Below are 26,379 nucleotides of genomic sequence, written 5' to 3'. Positions count from 1 at the left end.
TTTTCTTTTTAATTATTTTTTTTTTATTTATCTCGCCATAATTTTCTCTCCTTTTTTTTATTTCCTTATTCACAAAGATTCGATAGTAATATTATCTTTTTATTATCTAGGATTTTCTAGACTTTTTTACGTCGGTAAGTTTTATTATCTCGTTTACGTAGTACGACGAATATAAATCCGTTTCACTTGACGGTCGCACTATCGGTGTGTCTTTACTACTTCTACCAACTTGAGTTCTCTCTCAAGCGTGCTAACGGTCTTTATTAATTTCACTTTGCTAACGGATAGAGTCGGTTATAGAGGATAGTTACTGTATTTATCACGACATTTGACGTCCATTGTAACGGCCTTGAAGTTTTACATCAAAGACAACGTGGTTGAGTCTCACGACTAAACGTTTACTGAGCTTCCGAAACGAGAATTCGAACGAACTTGAACTTTCGATAGAATTGCCTGCAGAATCATTCAGTATTGTTTATCTGTAATTTTCAAACACAAGTTATAGGTTCAAGTAAAATAGGTCGCGATAATGCGAACGATCGAATAAAACATTTCAATTGGTATGGTCAGTTGCGAAAATGGTTTTATATTTAGATAAATAAATTTGACGGTAATCGAAAAGCTTGACTTATGGTTATCTCCAATATTACGGCCAACGTATTCGTATTTTACTTTGAAGTTTTATCTCGTAAAACATACTGTATTCATAAATTTTTGTAGTTATAGAGAAATATGAAAGGATGAAATGAACGATCGATCGGAAGAGGATCGGACAGCCGTAAGATGGGTGTGGTAAAGGAGGCCGATTGAACCGGCTTATTTCCTGCTGGCTTCTTTCCTAAGCGATCGAACGCGAGTATTATCGCGTTGCAAAAGCCACGCCCTACCATCCATCGAGACTGTTCGTTCGTTTTTTCAAGGATTCTTTATTTAAACGAGTTAATTGTCAATAACGTGTTGTGTTGCATTTAACAGCACGATGTGTTTGTATATTCCAAGAATCAAATGTATCCTAACATCTTTTCAAATACATTAGTACCATTTTAAAAGATTTGACAATTACTAAAGATGACGTAAAGTTTAACCATAAAATCATTTTTAAGGGAACCAGGTCAAGTCGTATAAAAATTAATAATAACAACTTATCCCTAACATCAATTTATTTATAGAGAAATGATACAATAGAGAGCGTAATAATCTATAACAATCCTAATAATCCTAACAAATCTATATACCCCTGAGATTTATCATAATCAAAATACAATAACAAGATTAAGATTCGCGGAAAAGAAAATTACATTATTTCTAAGATATATCTATGTGCATAGATATTTCGATATATTATTTCCGACAGTAATAGCATAACAGTATGTCCTTGAAAGTTCGGTTTTGTCTTAGAAAAGAAGAAATCTATTTCCGGTCGAAAGCTGACTTGGATGAATCAGTCAGGCTGTAAAGGAGTATAGATAAGTATATATATATATATATATATATATAGCTTCATATAGCCTAAGGGTTAAAGAGCGATACCGCGAAATAGAAAAAAGAAAAAAAAAGAAAAAAAAAAAGAAAAAGAAAAAGGAGAAGAAGAAGAAGAAGAAGAAGGAAAAGAGGAGGAGAAACGAAGAGCGGTCATCTCTGAGCGATACAACGAAGGGTTGGTTGCTTTCGCTTTGAGGGTTGTTTGCGCGGGGTGCGGCGCATTGTCGGCGTCGGTCGTCCTCGGACGTCTTCGGGCGTCGCTCCGACATTACGACGCGTTGCAGCGAACAGTCGGTGGCCAGACGTCGCGACGTGCGATTCACACGCGAACAACTACAACAAGGACAACGATAAACGAATAGAAGGACGACGATAAGGGACGTTCTTTATTTTTCTCTCTTTCTCTCTTTCTCTTTCTCTTTCTCTTTTTCTAATTAATTCACCCAAGAGACTTCTCGTCTTATTTTTGATTTAATTTTTTTTTTTTTGGGGGAAGAAAAATTCAAAATAACATCTTGCTTTAGTTTTTTTCTTTTTTTTTTTTCGTGCGAATGTTTCTATTTGTCGGTAATAAATAAAAAAAAAAGGAAAAACAAGAATAGACATAGTGACAGAAGAAAGAAAACAAAACATCGAAGTGGCCGACGATGATCGTATTTCTTTGAAGTTCCATTGAAAGATGCAAGACGACCACCCTAGTCGCTCATTTGGACGATACCGATGGTCTGTATTTTTTTTTTCTATTTTCATTTTCTTTTCTTTTTTTTTCTTTAACATTTTGTATTTTCTCTCTATATATTTTGCTGCGAAAAGTTATGAGAAAAAAAAAGTAAGGATTCGAGAATGGATGGAAAAAGAGCTCGACGCTAGGCAAGCGAGGATATGTTTCCAAACAGACTTTAACAGAGAATCATCGATTGGAGTTTGTATGAATCGATACTTGTCTCGCAAATAAATTCGAGACAATACTCCCTTAAAAATTTTGTGAATATTGCTCGTGATTATCAGTTTTTGTCGTTGAGTCGGTAGGTGGAGTCGCTTGAATTATATCTCTGAAGATATTTCTACAAGGTTGACGCCTGATCTGTGAAATCTCATGGTTCGTTCGTTAAAATTCTCTTTAATGCAAAATTATTGTCATTGTAGAATATTCTGATTTCTTATATTTTTACATTGATGCTTAAATTGAACTTATCCTTTCCTTCGAACCTGTTATATATCTTGTAATTATAAATTTATTTATTGAATTTGAAGAACAAAGATATAGGAATGTGTAATTGGACGATTTTGTCGCGCGCTTTAGGGATCCTCACTAATTACTGCAGTACTACTACGACCAATAACGAAAGGATTCATTTGCTCTCCCTCTCTCTCTCTCTCTCTCTCTTTTTCTCTCAGAGAGAGATCTTACCCTTTCTCCTTAAGGATTAACAATAAGGATGAAATTTCTCATCTTACATTAGTAGATATCTTGTAATTAATTTCAAAAGTCCTAAGACTGGGAGTACAGAAACTGTACATATAATAATAATCCAGGAAAGTTGACTTTGAAACGAATATCTTGTTCGTAGGACTGTGAAATCGAAAATGAAGTTTCCATTTTTCTGTGTAACACCAAAGTGACACATCATTTCTCTCGTAGGATAGAAAATTAATGTATTTTTTGGTATCTTTTCTCAGTATGAAAAATTTAACCGTGTTAGCACACATCTAGTTTTTTGAGAATTTTTTTTAATATCTTGTTAGTGTGTAAGTAAATCGATTCGATGAACTCGCTAATTGTCATTTATCATGACCGATTACCGGACAAAATACGAAAGATAATAATTAAGATTGATAAGGAGACGTCTTGACAAGAGTCTAATACATATACTTGTAATACAATATCTTGTCTTCTTATAATTGGTCATATATCAAATAATTATAATGATTATACGTATAATTAATACGATTAATTTACGTGAAAATTTTTTCGATGTCTCTTATATATTATGACTCAATTTTATTTTTTTTAATTTTTTCTACTTTTTAACAAATTGTTTCATATCACATCAATGCAAGATCACGAGTTATTATTTTCTATTACAGCAGGAGAAAACATAGGATAAAAAGGATATACGAAATTTCCCCGTCGGATCGAATAACATGAAAATAACGTAGCGTAGATAAAATGTGAAAAATACGTTCTCCAATTTGAAAAAAAAGATTCTATTTCTTCATTAAAAATGACTTTTCTCTAGATAAACGAACGAACTATATTTGTTTGGAAAACAAAAAATTGAAAAGAAAAAGGGAACAAAGACTTGTTTACTCGTCGCGTAGTACTAGGGATCTATTCGATATTACTTTTTGGCGTCGCCATTCTTATCGGTTCTCCCCCTTCTTGGAAGAAGATAAATTATTAACACGAGATCTCTCAACTTTGTTTACTGACAAATTGTTTATTTTTTGGTGCTTTTATCGAATTACATTTGATTACAACGAAAACCATTAAAGTGTGTCTTTTTTGTGCATATATGTGGTGTGTGCGAAGTCTCGTATTGTAGAAAAAAAAAAAGATATTAAAATATAGAGAAGGAAAACGGTGGTGACGTTGCTTCGCGGAAAGAATATCTCATAAAAGCTGAACCGACGTGCTTCATCTGCGGGTTATATATAGAATTTTGTTTTAAGTGTTAGTGTGCGTGTACATCTATATAAGTATTATCGTATATCGGTAGTGACTTAGCAAACTTAGCTCGAAGTCGCGGCTTGAAAGCATTTTTAGTCTGCTCGGTAAAATAGATGGACTCCGCAAATTTTGCCGATGACGGCTGGAGTACGCACCAATTGCTTATCCCTCTTAAGTGTGTATTCTAAGAAATTCCTTATCGTTGGTTATAAATAATTTTACCAATTTTCGATAACCGTCCAATACTTATATATATTCTTATAATGTTATATTAATGATACACTGGACAATTTGTGGTCAATCATACGATCATGTTACTTTATGTTTTTTCCAATTTATTATCTATTTAGTGATACTCTTGTGAACAAATAAAATAGAGAAATTATATTTGTAATATATAATCGTGATTTGTTTTTTTTTTTATTTGATTGTGTATATTATTATGAATATACTTTTCGTGATCACAAACATTTGCAATATTTATTATTATATTATTATAATTTATTAGATGTGTGTGGAAATTAATTCGATGTCTTCTATAAATAAATTTAATATTCACTTAGGGAATTGAATTAATATTTACATTGTCAGCGCGATCGTGGTTGGATTATTTTTGTTCTATTTACAATAACTTTTTAGATTTCAGTACCGATGAAATTTATTGAATTTTGAACTTTATTTACCCGCTAAAACATAAAGTACGATTTTTCTATCTTTCTTTTTTCTCACGTGGAAAAAAGAAATTCAACAAAGAGGAAAGATGAATAAATTTTTTTTTTTTTTTTTTTTAATACATCTCCCCTACGAGAGAGATTCGATAATGAAGTTGGAGATATTCGTGATACGAACCCGTGAGTTCGTTCTTCATGATTAAACGCATGCTACAATGTTCGGTTTTCCCTGTGAGGGCTCTCTTCATCCATTTCTCCTCATTCACCCCCTTCACTCCTTGTAAAGAAGGAATGTTAAAAGGGAGAGATCGTATGAATTATTTAAAAGTGGTATATCATGCCGTCGTCATTTTTCTTGAAATAAAAAAAGAAAGAAGACGAAGAGAATGGAAATATTTTTTTCCATCTTTTAACGCTATTACCAAAAAGTGTGAATCAGAATCACAGGAAGAAGGACTTTCAAGCTTTCCCTGTCCTAAAAAAACGATCTATTTGGTTTGACAGTAATATTTTATAGTTTCCTGTAATAAATCTTCTTCGTTCTTGTTTTCTTTTCTCTTGGGAAGACAAAATTCGAAATGACTTTCAAAACATATTTTGTTAATGTTCCTTCTGCCGAAAAAATGGGTTTTGAGAGGTAGATTTTTCGACAATGGTATACAGTCGTTGTACGATGTTTCATCCTGAGATGATTTACGATGAATAGTATGGTGCTTTGGAGACGGTGAGTTATCTAAGAAATTCATTTTAATTTTGTGGCTCGTTTCATAAAACGCGGAAGGAAACTATCATCCGAAAGACGCATTGTTTTTAAACTTATTGTCGTGAGATTGAATTGACGATTCTATTTTACTTCAACTATTATCTTGACAATTGTTAAATTACTTCTAATCTTTCTTAGCATTGTTTAACGGATTATTATGAGATATAATTTATATCTTCTAAAATGTCTCTCGAAATCTAACATTTTGTAATATTTCAATTGATTGATAATTGAATTACTCGTCATTCGTTTGAACTTTATTTCTTCTTGAATATATATTCTTTCAATCGTTTTATTTATTTTTGTAAACAAGATTTCAAACCCAAGTCTTCGCCTTATAAATTCATTTGCGTTATCGATTTTAGATGCCTTATGTTAATCTAAAAACTCATCGATTTCCTATAAAATGGTAGGCGTTTATTTTTATTTTTCTTTCAACTTTAATCGTTTCTCGTTTCTTGTTTCTTGTTTCTTGTTTGCCCGATAATCTGCGAACAATCGATTTTATTCGTACGATATCGATCGAATTCGTAGACGAGACGGGCTAATGGAGTTTCTCAAGATTGCACTTCATCGGGTTTCATGTCTACCACCCCTCCCCGATAAGCCGAGGATTCTTCGAACGCTTGAAAATTTTCTACTCATTCATTCCAATTTTATATATAAAAAAATGAAGTCTTGTAATAATACGGCATCGATTTTTCAATTAAAAAAAAAAATAGAGAAGAAAAATGAAAATGCCGATTTTTAGGTTGAAAATGTTATTTCTTCACTTTTACATCGTTTAAATTTTTCATGTAGAAAATTTCTAAAACTTCGAATTAACAGTAAAAAATATATTTTAGAAATTCTACGATAGTTTTTACAATCCAATCTATGTCGCAATTGTACGATCATGATTCAATCGTAATCTGATTTGAAAAATACGAAACTCAAAGCTACGACAATTATTAAGGGAACGATATTCCGTTTGAATCAAGATTCGTCTGTTAACCGAGGTTTGTTTGCGGATCGTAGGAATAGTACGATAGTAGTTGCTTGTGGTGTCTTTTGCAAACGAGAGGACGATCAGTGAAACAGAAGGAAAAAGAGAAAAAGTGCAATTCTCTCTGATTGCAAATTGTAGCGAATAGGTTATTTCGGTTTTAATACCTAAAAGCGGCGTTCAATTAAATACAACGGTTTGCAGCGATTAATTAAAATAACCTCAATTATTAAACTACGGAAAGTAAGAGAGAAATGAAGGGTGCCAAAGAGACCTTGTTCCTTTATGCTAACGAATGTGAACCTAATTGGACGTTCTTTAATTTGATTAATTGCAACAATTTCCAAATCGAATATTAATATGTAAATACCCTTGCACGTTTCTTTTTCTTTTATTTTCTCAATTCTTTATTTCGTTCATTTTCTCTTAAAAAAGAAAAACAATTCTAAAGAAATTATTAAACAATCTAATATATTCCCCAAATACGTTTAAAATGTTGTACTAGAATGTATTGATAATTCACTTGTTTTCACACATTTTATTCGAGCTTTTCTGGTTTGATATCACTTCTGTATTCGCTTTCATCGTGAAACCATTATGGTGAATTTTCGATACTACAGTTGGTTTGTGTCAGTGGAAAAAGCTCGCCGTCGAACAAAGGTATGCATCCATCCTTCTGTCTGGCGTTACGCCAACACTTCGTTTTAGGATTTCGTTTTTTGCCTTTCCTACGATTATCTCTTCTTTGCATTTTTTTTTATTTCTTTTTCTATGGAGAAAAAAAGAAACGTTGAGCACTTTTTACGATTGATGACAAAGATGAACGATTCTATGATAATCACGTTTTTACAAAATTTATTCGATCTATTTACTTAAATGTATATCCTAAAACCAAATAAAATTTTCAGACAAGCGTTTATAAAACGTTTCGTATTTGCGTCATAGTTATCGAATTATATTATTTTTTAAATAAATTTATCATTTTTCATTCTTTCGGTTTAATCTCAAGCGAACACACACGATCGATTATCCTAAGTTATTTTTCTTCGAATCTACTTTAAAAGAAAGTCACGTCATTCATAGCTAATAAACGAAGTTCATTTTTAATATAATATATATATAGGATGTTAGCATTTTAATAAGGCTTTTTTTTTTGTATAAACCTTAAATATAATATATATATATAAAATGTATTTTTTCTATTCTAGATAAAAATTTCTTTTTTCATTATTACGTATATCAAAGATTTTGTTGTTGTTACATGAAACAAAGTAATTAAAAGTTTTATTATTTAATAAAAGCAATTATATAACAAATTTTCTAACAGTTTAATTAATTTATCGTTCATTTACAAAGAAATCGTTTGAAAATAAAAAATTCTCTTATAAAGATACGATAAAATATACTTGAAAATATTTCAATATGATGAACATATTAAAGTTAACGTAGATACTTCGAAGTAAGGATTTGTTTCGAATAACACTTACAAATGTAAAGAAATCAAACTTTATTTTAATATTTTTCTAAAGGTTCATCTCTTCACTTCTTATTTTTCTTTTTTATATTTAAAATTACATCATAAAAGCAATACTTACTTATTTTCATTTAAGAAGTAAAAACCCACATTGAATATCCACCTTGGACTAATAGCTTTGAAACAAGACAACAAACATGTATTATGTATTCTTTTATAAGAGAGGAGGAAAAAAAAATGATAAAATTTTCGATGTCCTAGAGGAGCATCTACTTCAATAAATACTTTCATGGATTTATTCTAGTTGCTTATATTTTCAAATCTGTCATGAATGATTTATCCATCACATTAACATAACTTTTTAAGAAAAACATTTAATAATATCTCTGGTTTTTGCCGTTTTAATCCTGACTATTTAGTTTTTATCATATGAAATTTTCTATCTAGCGATAAAAGTGAATGAAATGAAACGAAATTTTATATAATATATTATGTTTCAGATTTAGAAAGAGAAAGGGTTAATTTTTATGCACACATATTTACATAATAGAATAATGAATTTGTTTTAATTAATGAATAGAATTTAATATATAATATATATATATATATTCCATTTCAGTTTCACCTACGTAATTTTTGAACTTTCTTAGCGCCCACGGGTTTTCATACATATTACAATATACAAAGATTATTTAGTATAATGAATGCAAGACTAATAATGTATTATTAATTTGAAGAAACTAAACTTCGGATATCTTGAAGTGTATTATTACTCTCTTGACCAAGTTTTCTAAGTAAAGGACGTAGCAATGTATTATTGAATTTATTTAATGTCTACTCGTTTGAATCTATATATATATATGTGCGTGTAAGCACACATACACAGAAATAACATTACGTGATTTTGAAACTCGAATTGTTTATTAAGGGACGAATGACGTCGGTTTATTAGCAGAGTTATAGCACACACTTTTCATCGACAACACCATGGTGTCATAAACTTGTTCGACCATTCGTCACGTTTACGTTTTCTACAGCTTTGTATGCGTTCATATTGCGTGCAAGCGTCTTCTTGACGATTCCAAGTTTATACCTATTAAATTTCTCTCGGGACTTTCTATAGAATTGTCAGTAGTACAAGCATATAATTTCTCCGTTCGTAGATAGTCATTCCGTTAATCGTTCATTTTATGAAATTCGTATTAAACGAAGTAGGAATCACATAGAGGATAAAAAAATAATTATATTATAAAGTATGCTATTCAAATATTTAGAGATGAGTTAACTTTAATTTGTAGATAAGTATGTATACTTTGATAATTAACGATAAATACGTAAATTTCATTTATTATCTTTTCTTTTTTCTTTTTTTTAATTTATCAATAAATAAACATTGTAATAATATAAATTTATTACAATATTTTAACAGTGGTGATTAAGTTATTTTTGTTAAATAAAAGTTTGTTGCCGTAAGTTTCAGTAGTACGAGCATATTATTTCATCGATCTCATTCGTTCCACTCCTTTAATTCCATAGATCATCTCGAGACGATCAACAAATATTTTTCAACAGTATCGTTCTCCGTTTACTTTGTATTCTATACGAACGATCATTGCGAATGTCCCAAATTCAATTTCCGTCGAATCTTCCAAATTTCATATTTTTCAATGCCACCCAAGTTTCTTTTCTTATTTTCGAAAGCAGTTTCGAAAAGAAATAAGGTCATGTTTAACACAACACATCGATCGATAATCATGCAGGATTCGGAGTTTAAAGCATTTTTTCATTTTAAACCAAAAATTCAAACGGTTTCGGGAATAAAAATTTCAAACTGTTTGTACGTATATCGATTATGATTGAAACATTTATAAACACTAGAAAAAATGTTACAAATGTTATTAATTGATTGATTCTCATGCATATTAATTTTATTTTTAGTTCTTTAAAAACGATACTATATCAGTCCCATATCGGTTTTATAAAAGTTACTTTTCTATTCTACCATATATCGATTCTATCATGTATTGATTCTATGTCAAACCGAATTGTAACCGATACAGAAACGAAGGATTTAACAAAGTTAGAACTTTTTCGTTGGTTTTCATAATTATTTCAAAAATCAAACCGAAACCGATATCATAACTGTTTTTTAACCCGTGCTTTTAACAAGTCGAAAATTTTGCCGGAATTTGTAATTTTGTTAACCTTGTTACCATGGATTGTGTGAATATAAAAGTATATCATATTTATTTATTTGATATACATATACCTAAATATCGATAAAATAAAGAGCGTTAAAGGATTGTTAAAAAACGGATGGATATTGGACTTTAATCGAAGGATAAAAGATCGTGAAAAAGATATAAATCATGAAAAGGAAAATAAGAAATAATAAAACGAATATAGGAAATAAGATATTTGATAGATCTTTATCTCTATGATGGAAAGTCAATTTCTTTAATGTCCGGTACAATAAATACGATGAACTTTTCGATAACTAGTTTCAAAATGAAAATTTCGAAACGCCCATACATACTGTGTCTTTCTAGTATATTTAATTTTAAATATTTATTATCGTAAGATATATATTATTTATAATTTTTCATTTTATTTTATTAAAGGAAAATCTAGTGTTTCCTTTTATAAGAAAATTATTTATTAAGAAGGATATATAAGCCGGAAGGAAAATATGGGAATAGTGAAAGTTTATTAAAAGTATGAGAAGCTTGTATTTTGTCAATAACAAGAGTTGAAATATTTTTAGATCATGTCTCTAAAGCATATAAGTTTCGTTGATGACAAGTTCAATCCATTTCCACACGAATATCATATTATTTCTTTTAAAGTCATTACGTCGAAAAAAGTTTTCGAAAAATTCCATTTCCAAAGATAGTATAAGAAAGTTAAGATGAAAAGAGGTATAAGATAAATTGGAGTTTTTTTTCTTTTTTTTTTTGGAATAACCTTCGAAGCTTTTGTGGGTCAAGAGATCAATCAAGTTCGATTTTCTTTGATAATTATTAAATTGTAAAATAATATTGAATACTTTTTTCTAACGAGTTTATATTTAAGTTTGCATTTATAATTTTAAGAATGAACTACGACTAACTTTTGTGAAAATCTGATTAGAAGTAATACAGATACTTATTGCATAGAAAAGTGAATCGACATAGAAAGATAAAGATGGCCATATCAAAATGCAGAAGACGTTATGCATTATCGATTCACCATCCCTTACTATTGAATGTCCTCTCACGTTGAGGATTCCCTCAATTTTCACGGTGTTCCGATATGGCGGTCGATGAAACAGTTGTCCTGAATAGTTTCAGTCATAGTGGTCGAGGACATAATACGATACCCTCGAAGACATTGTCAAGTACGTGACATTCCTTTCGTGATCATGATCTCATGAAATGATAATGTCCATTATGAATAATAATATTTAATAATAATATTCACATAATATCGAATATTAATTAAAATACAACTGATATATATATATATATATTTTTTTTTTAAATTTATGGGTATTGTTTAAGTTATGTTTCTTTGAATTTTTTTTCTCTATAATATTATGGTAAAACGTCAAGAAATACATCGACGTTTTAATTTCAAACAAAACGGAATAATTTCGTAATATTATATATGAAACAGTAATGATATTTGTTACTGTAGACGTGATATTAACATATATATATATATAGTATACAGATAAATACATGCATATGAACACATGTCGCTGCTGTTACGTAAAGTCTAAACTTCTGAGGAGAGATAGACCATTTTGATGCGAATTAGATCTCTGAGTGTAGTTCGCAAAATTATATGACAGTATTGCGCAACGAATAATTCTGAATATTCGCTCTAAAATTAGATGAACATTTTAAAATCTCAATCTAGAATTATTAATTCACATATTTTCTTTTATAAGAATATATATATATATATATATATATATATTGCACGTTGTAAAGAAAATTTAAGTTAGAATTTGTTCAACAAAAATTATTCACTGATTACTATGACGCGAAACACTGGGTAAAGGAAATGTATCGCGAAAAAAATTTAATATTCACATATGATATTACATTTTTTATTGAATATTTTTTATTTACGAAAATAATCGAGAACCTTTTTACGTGACTTAATTTTCAACACTCGATGTTCAAATTATTTTTACAATCCAGGTATGATCAAAATGTTTCTTTCATCATTATGACACCCATGAAATTTAAATAAATAATGTTCATGTCACCATGATTTTTTACGTAATTTAATAAACTTGTTCGAGTCTTAAAAATATTCCGTGTATAGATCGTATAAGTCGTCTACGTAACTTTTACCTCTCCTTCGTTGTAATTTTCCAATTTTATCTCGGCTGGAAATTCGTTCAATTTAAATTCGTACGAGGCCTTGGAGAATCCTTTAAAAAGATAGAGAATGTTTTTGCATCTGAGACTGAAAAGGGAACAGAATGTTTGTTCGGTAGGGTATTTAATCAGTTTTTATTAATTCTTTATCTTACACAAATATACACACACAGATGTACACTGTTGTAGGGAATAAGAAAAAAATGTTTCTTTCGAAAATTGTGTGTATTATATATTCGATTAACGAATACAATATCTTTGATTTATTGCCTATGATTTGTTTCTTCTCGTGACATTTTGCATTTCCTTATTTACACTTCATTGCAATTTTCTATACTAATCGTACTTGTTTGCCCGTGAAATGAATTTAACGGGGACACGAGGTCCGCACATCGGATTTTCCAGAAGACCGAGTCCCGCAAATCCTCGTAAATCAGACTCTGTTTACATCAGTCGTTCGTTCGCCCTTAATCCTTAGACTCTTCGACCTTCTTCTTTACTCTATTCTTCTTCCTGTTGCAGGAAAGCGTGGACGAGAAAAAGAGAGAAGTCTTTTAACGTTGACGAATGTTTGCTGAACTTCTTTGAGACAATCTCCCTCTCTTTCAGTTTGTCACGAGACCTTAATAGTATCCCTTACATTTCTATTCTCTTTCTCTTCGTAATCGTAATTATAAGCTAGCAAGGTATTCTACCTCCTTTAGAGGTAATAAGAACATCTGTGTGTGTGTGTGTGTATGTATGTTCCGACAAGGAGAAAATGAAAAGAAAAAAATTTATTTCGAAGGGAGGAGACATAACATTTTTCTTTCCATTGTCGACTTTTATTCCCTGACTTTTTTTTTTTACCTAAGTAAAGAAGCTTTTTTTTTATCCATTTGTTTTATTCTTTTTTCCTTTTTATTTTTCTCTATAAAAATGTCCCTATCTTTATATCAGTATCCTTAAACTTCTCTCGTTTACGTATTTGTACGCTTATCTACATATTTGGTAATCGTATTTTTAAATTAATGACCCAGTTAATTTCTCTTTCTCTCTTTCTCTCCATCTATCTATCTATCTATCTATCTTTTTCTTTACATCTTTCGCATAAATTCGTAGCGACGCAGTTTAAAACGGCACAAACTCGACGTTTGGTTTACGACTCACATGGTATTTCAAATGTATATCCGAAACGCGTGATTCGAAGTCTATAAACCTGTTGAGTCGAACATAAATTGAAAATTTATTAAGGTCCGATATGAAAAGTTTTTATATCTTCGAGATACGCCATATTTGAAATAGAGTATGTGGGAGTATTACATTTGTTCTAAATGAATTATTTTTTATTTAAATTATTTCACTTGATTAAATATTTAAATTAATCAAAGTGAATAATGTACCTACGCGTATATTATAACATTTTCAGGCTTGAAAAAATAATATCTTTAATCGGAAATTTCTTTGTAATGTCAAACTAATTAAAGTAGAAACAACGATGATAAATAATTTATTGAAGAACTTAACTTTAAATTATTAGGATTTGTCTTAAAGCGCGCGTAGTTTAATTCCACTCTAGTTAAATCCTCTTTTCGTTATCTAGTTCAATATTTTCTAGCTTAAAAGGTAGAAAGTAGTTATTATTTAATCTTGTGACTTATAATAGAAATATATATTTCATAATAAACGTTATACACCGCAGGAACAAGATCCTTTCAACATTTGATATAAGATTGCTGTTGAATTTGAATTAGATCAGAGTATCGTTCGGTAAATTTGCGGAAAATAATTGTTAATTAAAATATTTGATTTCTTTTCTTTTCCTTTCTTTTTTTCTTTTTACATATTTAACTATCTCTATTTATTTAGAAAACCAATTAATTTATGTACAAATTTTTAACGAGCAAAATTTCATTTACTTCCGACCTGTCAATATGTGTGAAAGCCGTCGGTTGTCGCTGGAGATATGATTATCTCGTAATTCATTAAAAATTTCTTACCAATAAAAAAAATATCCACATGATATTGTAAAACGTAATAAGCAGACGTTATGAAAAATCTCTCTTACGTTTTATATTTTCTCTGAATGAAGAGAACATAATTTTAAGAGTTCACAGAGTATTAAGAGTTACTTTCTCGTTATGAAGATATATGAAGATATAAAAAAACTTATGAGATATTTAGAATGATCCTTCTCTATTATCTTTATTCTTTTAATATTTATTATATTTGTGAATAATAATTGATATATATATATATATATATAAAATCAGTTTCTATATCATTTTCGATATGTAATATTATATTTATACGTGATCTATTGAATGAATATGTATTATATAATATCTGTAGTATCCATTCATAAAATATCGATATTATGATATTACAGAACATTTTGAAATATCTTACGTTTTTATAACATTTTTAATAATTTCTTTCATTTTTTATTCATACTTTTTAAATATTATTTAGCCATCCCGTATAGAATATCGACGAGAATGCTTAAAAATTACCTTGAAATGCTGAAAAAGTAGTATGTATATATATATATATCTCAGGATGCTTCTTACGAATTCATTGTGAAACTTTCGCAAGTATAAGGGGATGACTACTAGCTGCATGATTTAAAAGAGTTTTGTAAAATAATGCAAATTTATAAATTTATTGTCGCGGGATAAGTTAGATATTTTATTATGCATCAAACTTTTCAAAATAGACACCTATTATTTTTTGTTACTTTTATATTTTTTATCATGAATATGAATGAAAAAAATCGTTAACACTATAGTAATGATGAAAGAACTAATTGATCCGTATTATTAATACGATTGCAGGTTATTAAAAAAAACCGTATAAATCGTTTGCACAATTATGTTCGATATTTAGAACGAATCGCAAATATAACGCATCGAATTAGAGAGTTTAAAATTGATGAGCATGCAATTCCGTCAAACGTTAAGGCATTTCAAACATTTTCCAAGTTTGTCATATCTCTTCTGCATCGATTAAAATTCTTCACATTTTTCACGAGCAACTTCTCACGTACCAACTAAGAAAGTTAAAAAATAATTGAATTAGAACAAATAAGCACAGGCAAATATGGCAGTATTGTTAAAAGTTAAAACGAATTAAGTGGATGCAACTATTCGAGCGGAAACATGTCGAAGTAGGAATATTAAAAATGAATTAAACGAAAACTTTTTTACGAAAATTAAAATAAACGATGCAACTATGCTGTATTTTTAATCGATTCAGATTATTCCAAATTGCATCTCATTGCCAGTGTCGCACAATATGCAAACATTCGATATTTTATATTTTCTTTGGAAGTTGGAAAATGAAAGAAAATCAAGGGAAGGAAAATATCAGCATTGTAAATGCCTAAATTAATCGATATTTTCGAAAATTGATTCATTCGATAGACAAATATGTGTAGATCGAAAAGTAAATATCTGTACTTGGTTATATTGAAGAAACATAATGCCTCGTCAAACAATTGTGTGTAGGTGTATATATATATATATACGTATACATACTCATTTAATGAAAATGCGAGAGAGAAAGATTGACAGAAAGAATGAAAGAGAGAGAGACAGGTTGCTTTGGTCGAACGATTGCCCAGTAGTACGAATTTCATTTTACCAGAATATTCGCAAATGATAATGTTGAAATGCATGACTTTTGTCAAAGATTGAAACGGTTAAAAAAAACTTTTTCAAATTGTTATATATTTGTTCTGACTGTTAAACAGTTATGAGTACTAACGGAATGTAAAAACTGTTCTGCATATAAAAGTTTTCGTCCATATGAGTTTCGGTTTCGGTTTAGGTTTCGGTTTAGGTTTTGGTTTAGGTTTCGGTTTGCTAAAATTGATATGAAACTGATGTATTATCAGTTCTAAAGATTCGGTATATCTATAACAGTTATAACATTTTATCCGTTTTCATAACTTTTTCGAAAAAAACGTAAATGATAACATAATTATTTTCAATCCCTGCTTTCTATTTCTTTCAAAAGAGATAATAAAAAAATAATAGAAAGATATATATGATTATAGCAAAAAGATGAAAGGAAAGTAATAGGAGTAATACGTTTAGGTGAAATGAAAAGTAAATTTGTTTACGAGTAACATAAAAGTATTGAAAAAACTTTTTTAAATATTGCGTGACATTCGAAAAATATTGGACATTCTGGTATCGACTGGATAACTAAAATAAAAACTTTGTAGTATCGTGAAAGTTATGATAAGTGAAACAATGTTTGTGCATACATACACAGATTAAAAAAAACAAATATGAAATTTATTTTAAATACATATACGCATGAAAAATACGACAAAGGATAACATTTCACAAAATATTATATAAATATTATCCCTTTGAGTAAAATTATTTATATACTGGTATTATTTCAGTATAATATACCTATATTATTTGTTTGTTATAAATAATATAAATGTTCAAAAAGCTTATAATACTATACCCTGTTGCCAGTTTATGAGAATTCAACTTGTAAAAAGAAAATTAATTTTTATAAATGTGAAATGAAATAAATTGTAAAATGTTTTCACTATCGTATAGTATATATATATATATTGTTTTAGATGTTACAACGGGAGTCCGAGTGCATTAGACAAGTTTCAGGATATGTAGTACTTGGAGATAGAAATTACATAGGAACGAGGTGTGTCCTTGTTTGATACACTTGTAGATACGTGAATGAGTTAAGAAGGTTCTATAGGATGTGAATAGTTTGAGAGAAAGAGAGACAGAAAGAGAGGAGTAAGAGTCCTGATGTTTGAAGTTGCAATTCATTTTCATCTCTTTCTCTAAACTTTTGTCTCGTACTAGAATTATTACAATCTGGTAAGGATGAGTTAGAGAGAAAGAGAGAGAGAGAGAGGGGTGGTGGGGGGAGAGGTTGTAGGAAGTACATGGAACTTTGCCGCAATTTGTCAGAGTTTCAATAAAGTTTCAATCAGTTGAAGGTAATTTCAATATACTGTTGAATGGTGGCTAACGAGAGAAAGACAGAGACAGAGTGTGTGTGCAACAGAAAGAGAGAAAAAGGGACAAACCATCAACCAATGCTGCTTCTGTTTATTGCTCTACGCCACACGTAAACACATGCTACATTGAAATGAGCGAATATATGAGCGTATGCAGGTGAAAACGTAACGACCGCAGTTTTATCGATCCTGGTTTGTGCACGCCACGCGGCAAAGAAATATTATTTTCAAGCGATGTATGGTATATGCGATAGCTCTCACGATACACTCTTACAGATCGATCGATCCTCTTCTGCCTGACGTTCGATTATCTTTTCGAGAGAATGATAAAGTATGAGAGAGAGAGAGAGAGAGAATGAGAGATAAAGTAAGCAAATGTTTTTGAATTTTTACGAAAATTTTACTAAATATTATGAAGTTTGATGCGCGAATATTTCCAAAGGATGAAATTATAGTTTTTTGTTTTTTTTTATCTACGGTTAATTAGCTTATTGGAAAAGAAGAGAAACGAAAGAAGAAGAAAAAGAGAATTTTATGTAATTTTTTTTGTATATTATTCAAGATAAATTACGTTTCTATTTTAAAATGCGTGAATCATTCTATTTTACAAGGCTGATAAACTTTGTATATAAAACTGAATACATTTACATATATATATATATACGTGTTGTATAAGTTGAATTTTTATTTGCATATTACATGTAACATGTTTGTAATTATTTATGATTATTTATATTATTATCGATACTGTATACAAAGGTAAGGATGTATTTTGTATGATATCGTAAAACATTAAAGGTGCTGTAGAAAAAAGCAGGGATATGATATTGTAAAATATTAAAGGTACACGGAGTGCTTGAATTATATTTAAGTTAGATTTGGTTGGAGATTAAGTTTAAATAAAGAAAATAATAATAACTTTTCTTTTTTTTGTTCTTATTTCTTTTTTATGCGACACTTTTTTCCATGGTTTATCTGTATCAACTAAAACGACTACCGTTTTCGTCTATGCGTTCCCATCGAAACGAGATTTTCTCTGTTCAATTTTATTTTCATTTCACGTTTGTTCACTATCCCGACGAATCGAGTGTCCAGACAGATTTCTGATTCATTATTTGATCTTGAATTTCAAATCTAATACGTACATACAAGCAGTACATTTTCACAAGAAGAGAGTCCTAATGATTTAATTGATTAAATTTAATAAGAGACATTTGTTGATTGACAATAAATCGGTGTTTTTGTATTTTTCGAATAAAAATTCGAGACATAATAAACGATTGTTTTCTTTTTTTTTCTTTTTTTTATTCGGAATTAATAGAACGAGTCGTCTACTTATCTTGTAGAAATGTTTGATTTAAAGTAAAAAGGGTCACAACATCGATCATCGTCGGTGTCCCGTGGTCAAATGATCTCGATAATGCATTGTGATTTATTCACGTTTTTTCTCCATTCTCTCTTCCTCTCTCTTTCTCTCTTTTTCTTTCTGTTGCTTGGCGAAGAAAAAGTAAAGAGGAAAATATACGAACGTTCAGTACGGGAACATCAATACAGAGGCGAGAAATATTCTATTAATTTTTCATGAATATTTTTAAAATGAATGAACATTCGCGCGCGTATTCGGGAGAAAAACAAATTATTAATATTCTTAAAAAATATTACTACGTCAATTTCAGTAGGGAATCTCTAGCTTCGCATATTCTTTTTTTTTTTTTGTTCCACGAAAATAAGCTTTTCGTGTGATATTTATCTCCATGTATGTACATATAATATTCGTAAATACACGTACGTGTGTTGTGTTACACAGTTCGCGACACAATTTATAACACAGTTACTTACAATCAGACTCCTGGCGAGTTGTTTTCTTGTGTCATCTCTCGTTTATCTTTCGCATACATTCATAGGTACATAGATATATCTTTGGTGGACGTAGAACAAAGTCGACACAAATTAGAGACGTTCTACTTTTAACTCAGTGTTCATTCATTTTTTACTTTCTCTTATCGTTTATTTATTAATATATTATATTAATTAAATAGATTCTAATTTTACTTAACAATTGGTTTTTCTTAATCTATCTTTTTTTAATCGACAAAATTGTATTATTTGAAAGAATGACGAATCTAATTTTATTATTAAATATTCGTATCTATACGTAAATGGATTTTAAGTGTTATTTTCTCTTTATAAATGTCTTACATTTCGATCCAATTTCAACAGAAATTGGATTGCAGCATCATCACGTACTATCATCTAGGAATCTGTCGAAAGTATGTGATACGATATTAAATCGAATCTGTCGATCTTTCATTCGTTCACATTGAAACACATTAGCATTTGCAAATGGGTAGATCTCTAATATCGATTGCAAGCTTCCAGTTAGATGGATTAATGTACGTAATCTCGAAATTCCTCGAATGACCTGTTTACTGGATGTTTAATTTCTCGGTTTGTAGTTAACTGGATATATGTATTTACATATGTATGTATATACACATGGTATATACACGTGTATGTACGTACACACGTATATACACGTATAAAAAAAAAAGTATTGGAAAAAGAGCAGCAAGATATTTCACAGAAGAATTTTTTTTCAGGGCAAAAAACAAATTTATTTATTTTTTTTCCTAATAATATAGAAAGCCGGAAGCCAATGAACACATAATTTGTGGAAGTGTGCGAGCCGCCATTGTGTCATTATCGTCACGAATATGTGGGTGTGACGAAAAAACAAACGAAATGGGAATTTATCATACGAGTTTGTCTCTCTCTCTCTCTTTCTTTCTTTTCCTATCGTAAACAAAGGTTATAATTAGGTAAACAAATGTTTGTTTCAAGGCTATAGATATGTTCCTTCTAAGACTTTCATAAAAATATGTTATTAATGTTGTTATATTATGCGTATATAGAATACAGAATATCTTGTAACCGATGGTATAATGTACAAAACTAAGTAAGTCGAATAAAATGTAGAATAAAATTTATGCATTATATTAAAACTTTGTTATCGAGAAAAATAAATTGAAAAATTTGTCAACTAGACGTGTACCTTATTCGGTTTCAGCACGACGGATTTTACTATGCTACGAATATATTTCTAAATGATTATTCAAATTTACTATGATATATATTCGATGTTTACGTTTGTATATATTTTAAATGCATTAACATATTCCAATATGATTTGATCTCGTTTAACAGTGAATTTTAATTAGCTCGCAATGAAAAACTTTCTAAGGCTTTTAAAATATGAATAAAAAGAAAAAAACAAAACAGCTTAAAATGTATCCACAGTTATAACTTTTTATTCTTGAATTTTAACAATAAACGCGATATAAAGAGTTTACTTAAAAAGAAAATAATTGATTGCAGGTTTTAGGAGGATTGGGACGCAGGATGTCGAGCGGCGACAAGGCCCCACCGGGCCTGACCATCGATCGCGCCGCTTTTCTACTTCTAAGAGTTAAAAAGGCCTTCAAGAAAAAGAAGCAACAACGAAAGGAAAAAAGGTTGATCATTTACATTGATATTTTTATGTTTATATCGAAAAAAAAAAAAAAAAAGAAAATTTTCTTATTAATAATTTCTTATATTGAAAATTAGGAAGGAAAAAAAAAGTTTCATTTGTTCGGAATAATTTTGGAATAATGCATTCGTAAATTTATTAAATACAATAATATGATGTTAAATAAGATTTGAAAAGTCTATGTTATTCGACCAATAGCAAACTATGATATTTCGTTATTCCGAAAGATGCTTTCAGTCCCCGATATATTATTAATCTATAATCCTTGTTCCGAATATTCATTAAATTTGCGAATGTATGCAGAAACACGCGCACATTATCACGGATACGTTATCGGAATTGAAAGAAAATCGACCGGATGGTTTTCGTTTAATCTAATAACAATAGTAAGGGTCATCCGCGACAAGCTTCATTTAATTAAATAACTTTCTTTCGGCATATTTTTAAAAAATATCCATTTTTATTAATAAAAATAAAAAGAAACGAAAAAGAGAAACTCGTCAAATTGGATTGTTTTTCTATCGCGATAGATTTTTGATTAATGACTTGAAATGGTGTCGAAGAAAAACTTTATTTCCAAGTTTATCGATATTAGATAATTCACTTTGTGTAATATTTTCAGAAAAGTGTTTTTTTTTTTTTTTTTTTTTTTTTTTTTTTTTTTTTTTTAAGAACATAAAGAATAAATATCACTAATTTAGTTATCCATCGGTGATAATTATCCCCCAATATGCAAAGTAAAAGAAGATTCTCTTAGAGGAAAAGTCGGAAAAGCTGGCAAGAAATGGAAGACGATTTAATTATATCTAATATAGAGAAGACGTGAAAATATAGAGTAAGAAAGTCTGGTTAATTTCATTCTTTTCAATGAAGTTAGTCGATGCAAGTAAGAGAGGAAGTCAAAGAAGAAATAAAGGAAAGAGTAGAAGAAGAAGAAGAAAAATATGAAGGAGAAGAAGAAGATGAAGATGAAGAAGAATTAGGATTAGAATTAGAATAGATTGGGTGAGCTAATTTGATAGGCCGATTCGCCGCATTAGTTTATAATCGAATTAACGTTGCCAGCCGCAAAATAATTTTCGATTATAGCCTCTGAGGTTTCCTGTTGCGAAAATTCGATAGTTGGCTTCGCTTCCCTCTGGCAAAATACCTGAGATGAATCTCGATAACGATAATCCTGGGTAAGGTTCGTACGTGTGTCGTCCATTTTGAATGCAACTTCGCAAATTGTGCATCGGGGATGAATAGGTCACGTAGCTTTTAGCGACTTCGACGGCCGAAGAGAATTCTCGTTAGAACGTTTTTCTCTTTTTTTCTTTTTTTTTCTTTCTTTTTTTTTTATACCTTTTCTCTATTTTTCTTTTTCGTTATCTTTTTTTCTCTTTTTAGTTCTCTCGTTTAGCTTTTTCTCATCCATTTTTCTTCCCACTCCATTTCTTTTTCTTCTTCTTCTCATCGTAACCTAAATACGTTTAGATAGTTCCGATCGTTGCACCCTTTATATTTTATTTTCTTTGAAATAGTCTAATCGGGACTGTCTGCGAATTATTACCGTTCGAAAAATATTCGTAGATTTGATTATATGATTAAAAATAGCAATAGTACGGTTAACTTATTTTAGACGATTAATTTCGTTGAAACAGAAACAACTTGTATATTGTTTTTTTTTCTCGGAGAATCTTCCCAAGTCCTTGAATTTTTTAATAATACCTACATATACGTATCAAGCTATATTCGTTGTGATTAATTTCTATCTCGATATAGATATCAGCGTCATTATTAAACCGAGAAAGCCGGTCATGTTGAGTACCAGCTTGACTACGTTTTTTTCTACGTAATACAGTTCATTATACGATATTAAATTTGGAACACTTGTTCCGTTTAATCCTATCCCATTCGTTCTCGTACACGTAGTTTGGTTATTTAATGAATAGTTCCTACCACTCCACTTGTTTTCCACAATTTCTAACTTATCTCATTAGACCTAGGAAGTATTAACATATATCTACAAATAATATTTCATTAATATTTCCTTTCGGATTTACAGAATACGAAAAGAAACAAAAAAATGACTGTTTAACGGCACACGTTAGATTCTTATATTGATATTATAATGCAATTATAACATATTGAAATATAACAGAACCTTTTAACATCGAATTTCATTTCACGTAAGTCAAAATCAATAAAATTTTAATAATTTTTTAATATAAACCTGATAATATTATATTATATGCTTTATATAAAATGTATGAAAATAATTTAAATATTATATGATAAATCACACGACATATACATATACATTTAAATATCTACGCGAATGTGAGAGTAAATTAATCCGATCTTAAGAGCAGTGAACTTTTTTACGTGCAACATAATATAAAACACATAAATCACTAAAGATAAAAATATTATTCAAGCTCCAACATTCGTATGTACAAATTTAACGTTTTTACCTTTTAATTAAATTAGTATGAAAAACGTAATTCACTGTCATCGATCGTTTGGACTTATAGTCGTACAAAATTCACTTTCGAAGATGAGTTTTTTTTTTTCTTTCCCACGAAAAAATCTAACACCTTTCCTTCTTGCGCTTATTTCTTTCTTTTACGTTGTCTTCTTTTTACACCCTCGTCACGTGAACAATGATAAAGTATCCTTGTAAAAGAGTATCTTCGTAAATAACGAGAGTGATCTTCACTTGCGATTTTTTTGTACTACCTTTTTTTTCTCGTATCATTGATGTCTAGCGGAAAAGTGAAAAAAGAAAACTACTTTTTAAAACGAAGTGTGACCAAAATGCGATAACATTTTCAAGACAAAGCAGATGGTTTCAAATTTAATTCGGTTATGTTACGAATGTTTCTTTCTTTTTTCATTTTTGTTTTTTGATAAAAGATTGTACATTTTTTGTTCTTCAAAAAGGGACAAAGATGGGGTCGAATTGTGTTAAAATCGACGAACCGAGAAAGAAAGGAAACTCGCACGAAGACATTTTATTTTATACTGGAGTTTTGCCTTTGGGAATTCACCTTTTTAGCAGAAAAAGATAAGAAAGAAAGAAAAGAGAAAGAGAGAGAGAGAGAGAGAGAGAGAGTGAGAAAGAGAGAGAGAGGTAAAGATAAGTAGAGAAAAAAGAATTCAAGTACTATGGAATGCGCGATAAATTTAATGCGGCACAGCTCGTTCCTGATGGAGCAATTCTTGTTACGCTCGTAACAGTTTATTAACGTAAACGACCTGCTATAAACTTGAATTCCATATCGAGTTTCTCTCATTTCGTTTCGTTCTTTTCGAATCAGCAATTATTTTTTCTTATTTACTTACTTTTTCTCTTTCAAACCACCCCCTCCTCCCTCTTTCTCTCTCTCTCTGTTCCTCTTTTTTTGTGTTTCTGTATCTTTTCCTATGTGAATTTTTCACGGAACTTTATTTATCTTTCATTTAATCTTTTCCTTGTTTGTTGAACGAATGTCTGGAACAACGAAAATGTATAAAAAAAAAACTACGTGTGTGTTTTTTTATTTTTTTTTTTTTTATTTTTACATTTTCATAGACATATTTTCTCTTTGAAAGAGTAAATTTTGATGTCTAGCGTTCCATTTAATCAATATTTCCTATGTCGATAAATATTTCAATAATTTTCTACAAAAAATACACATGCGTACGTTTTTTGTTCTTTATTTAAACTAATTAAAGACAGATCTATAAAGCGTTAGGCATTGTTAATAACAAACGAATAAGCATCTGGCACTGTTCATTCTTGTTTGAAAACTAATTTGACAATTATCTTGCAATTATCCATAAATCATAGCAATCTATCCAGTTATAGGAACGTCATTATACACATCAAATAATCGATTCTCTGGAGACTACGTTCTGGTGTTTCCTTTTCTCATCTTCCCCCCTTCCTCTCTCTCTCTCTCTCTCTCTCTCTCTTTTCCAACTCGAATTGATGAAGATCTTTTAGCTCTGTTAACCCAAATTGTAACGAATTTGCAGTTAACTCTTAGTAAACTTGCTAATTTCGATTACATGTGGTGAGACACACTTAATTATGAACTAAGGGCTAAGTTTCTACGGTAAATTTACTGATGTAACGAGCTACCAGCATAAGTTGCAAATTGATCAACTATTTACCGAAGAAATCAGTAATCAACTTTTGTTATATATATACAGTGAGTCACAAAAGTTTTTGTATCCCTTTCAACTGTAAATTTGAAATAATTAATTTTTCTTCTTAATGTAAATCTTCAAAATTCTTCTATATATCTATATATAAATGAAATAAGAAAATTGATCTATAGCCTTTCTTTGTATTTAATAATGCTTTTGATATGATTAGGCATATTTTGCGAGATCAATTTTCTCTTATGATTTATGTTAAATTTTATTACTCTTATAATAAAATGTTCTTTTGTATAATTTTGCAATAATGTTGATATCAATTGTCAATTATTAGCATTACACAAGCAAATGTTAATTATTTAAAATTTATAATGGGGTCGAATACGAATATTCATGTGTGACTCACTTTATTAATATATATATTCAATATTTATAAATATAACTATATATATAGATATGTACATATACAGAAACACTAAATTATAGAACTTAGTCGTGGATCACAATTTGTATTAAAATAAACAGACCGTAAATTGCTGTGAAAATAACTACGCGTCGAAACACCTAAATCGTGAGAATTTTGTCGAAAGTTTAATGAACGTTATCAAATTTTGAAATAAATACAGTGAGTGTGTCTCCTAATATTGTATGCCATATGCGAAAATAATGTACGGAAAACGCCCATACATTATGGTATGACAGGAAGAATATTCGGATTCTTTCATGTATAACAATTGATTATTCTTTATATATTTTTACTGTTATTTAAAAATATTTTTTAATACCAAAATCATTTTAATATCTGTTAAAGTAAGAATAATACAAATTACATTTGTTTAAAGATAATATATCTATTAATATACTTCGAATATATTAAACAATTTCGATGATATTTTATTAGGTGAAAATTTTCAATTAAAAATTATCACTGGACCAGGAACATTACATTAAACAATCGTAAATATTAGTGGAGTACAGTACTGTGTTAAATTTTTCTTAATTGATTGTTAATTAATCGAAGGAAATGTATATTTTAGTCTAAAAGCACAGAATGTAAATTCAATGCAACGTCTTCTTCGAAATCCCCCGTAAGACTGGCTCGTTGTCCACAATGAAAGTCAATTAAAATTCTAGTTGTTTATATGACTTTCAGAAGAATTACAATTTTATTTATTTCGAATATTATGTACGTTATACATATGTAACTTTCGGAAAGTCATATAAACAATATTTAATAAAAGAACTTTCATAGAGGATAACGACTCAGTTTATTGTTTGATTTCGAGCAGAAAGGTACGTCGAATTTATATTCCGTGCTT

At 29.6% G+C, this 26,379-nt stretch overlaps 1 protein-coding gene across 1 annotated transcript in view; it reads left to right on the top strand.

Moving 5' to 3' along the window:
* The first annotated feature begins 1,761 nt into the window (after positions 1 to 1,761).
* Positions 1,762 to 26,379, top strand: part of LOC106785375 (ankyrin repeat and fibronectin type-III domain-containing protein 1) — an 89,486-nt gene continuing 64,868 nt past the window's right edge. Inside the window, exons 1-2 of the mRNA XM_014745770.1 lie at positions 1,762 to 2,205; positions 20,779 to 20,915. Of these exons, the coding sequence (XP_014601256.1) occupies positions 2,203 to 2,205; positions 20,779 to 20,915 (140 nt within the window). The 5' untranslated portion in view covers positions 1,762 to 2,202. The remainder of the gene's footprint in view (positions 2,206 to 20,778; positions 20,916 to 26,379) is intronic.

This window comes from Polistes canadensis, unplaced genomic scaffold (genome assembly GCF_001313835.1).
Source record: "Polistes canadensis isolate GaletaPanama2010 unplaced genomic scaffold, ASM131383v1 scaffold_49, whole genome shotgun sequence".
Classification (NCBI taxonomy): Eukaryota; Metazoa; Arthropoda; class Insecta; order Hymenoptera; family Vespidae; genus Polistes; species Polistes canadensis.
The sequence above is the reverse complement of the archived record's forward strand: the minus strand, read 5'-3'. Positions and strand labels throughout refer to the sequence as shown.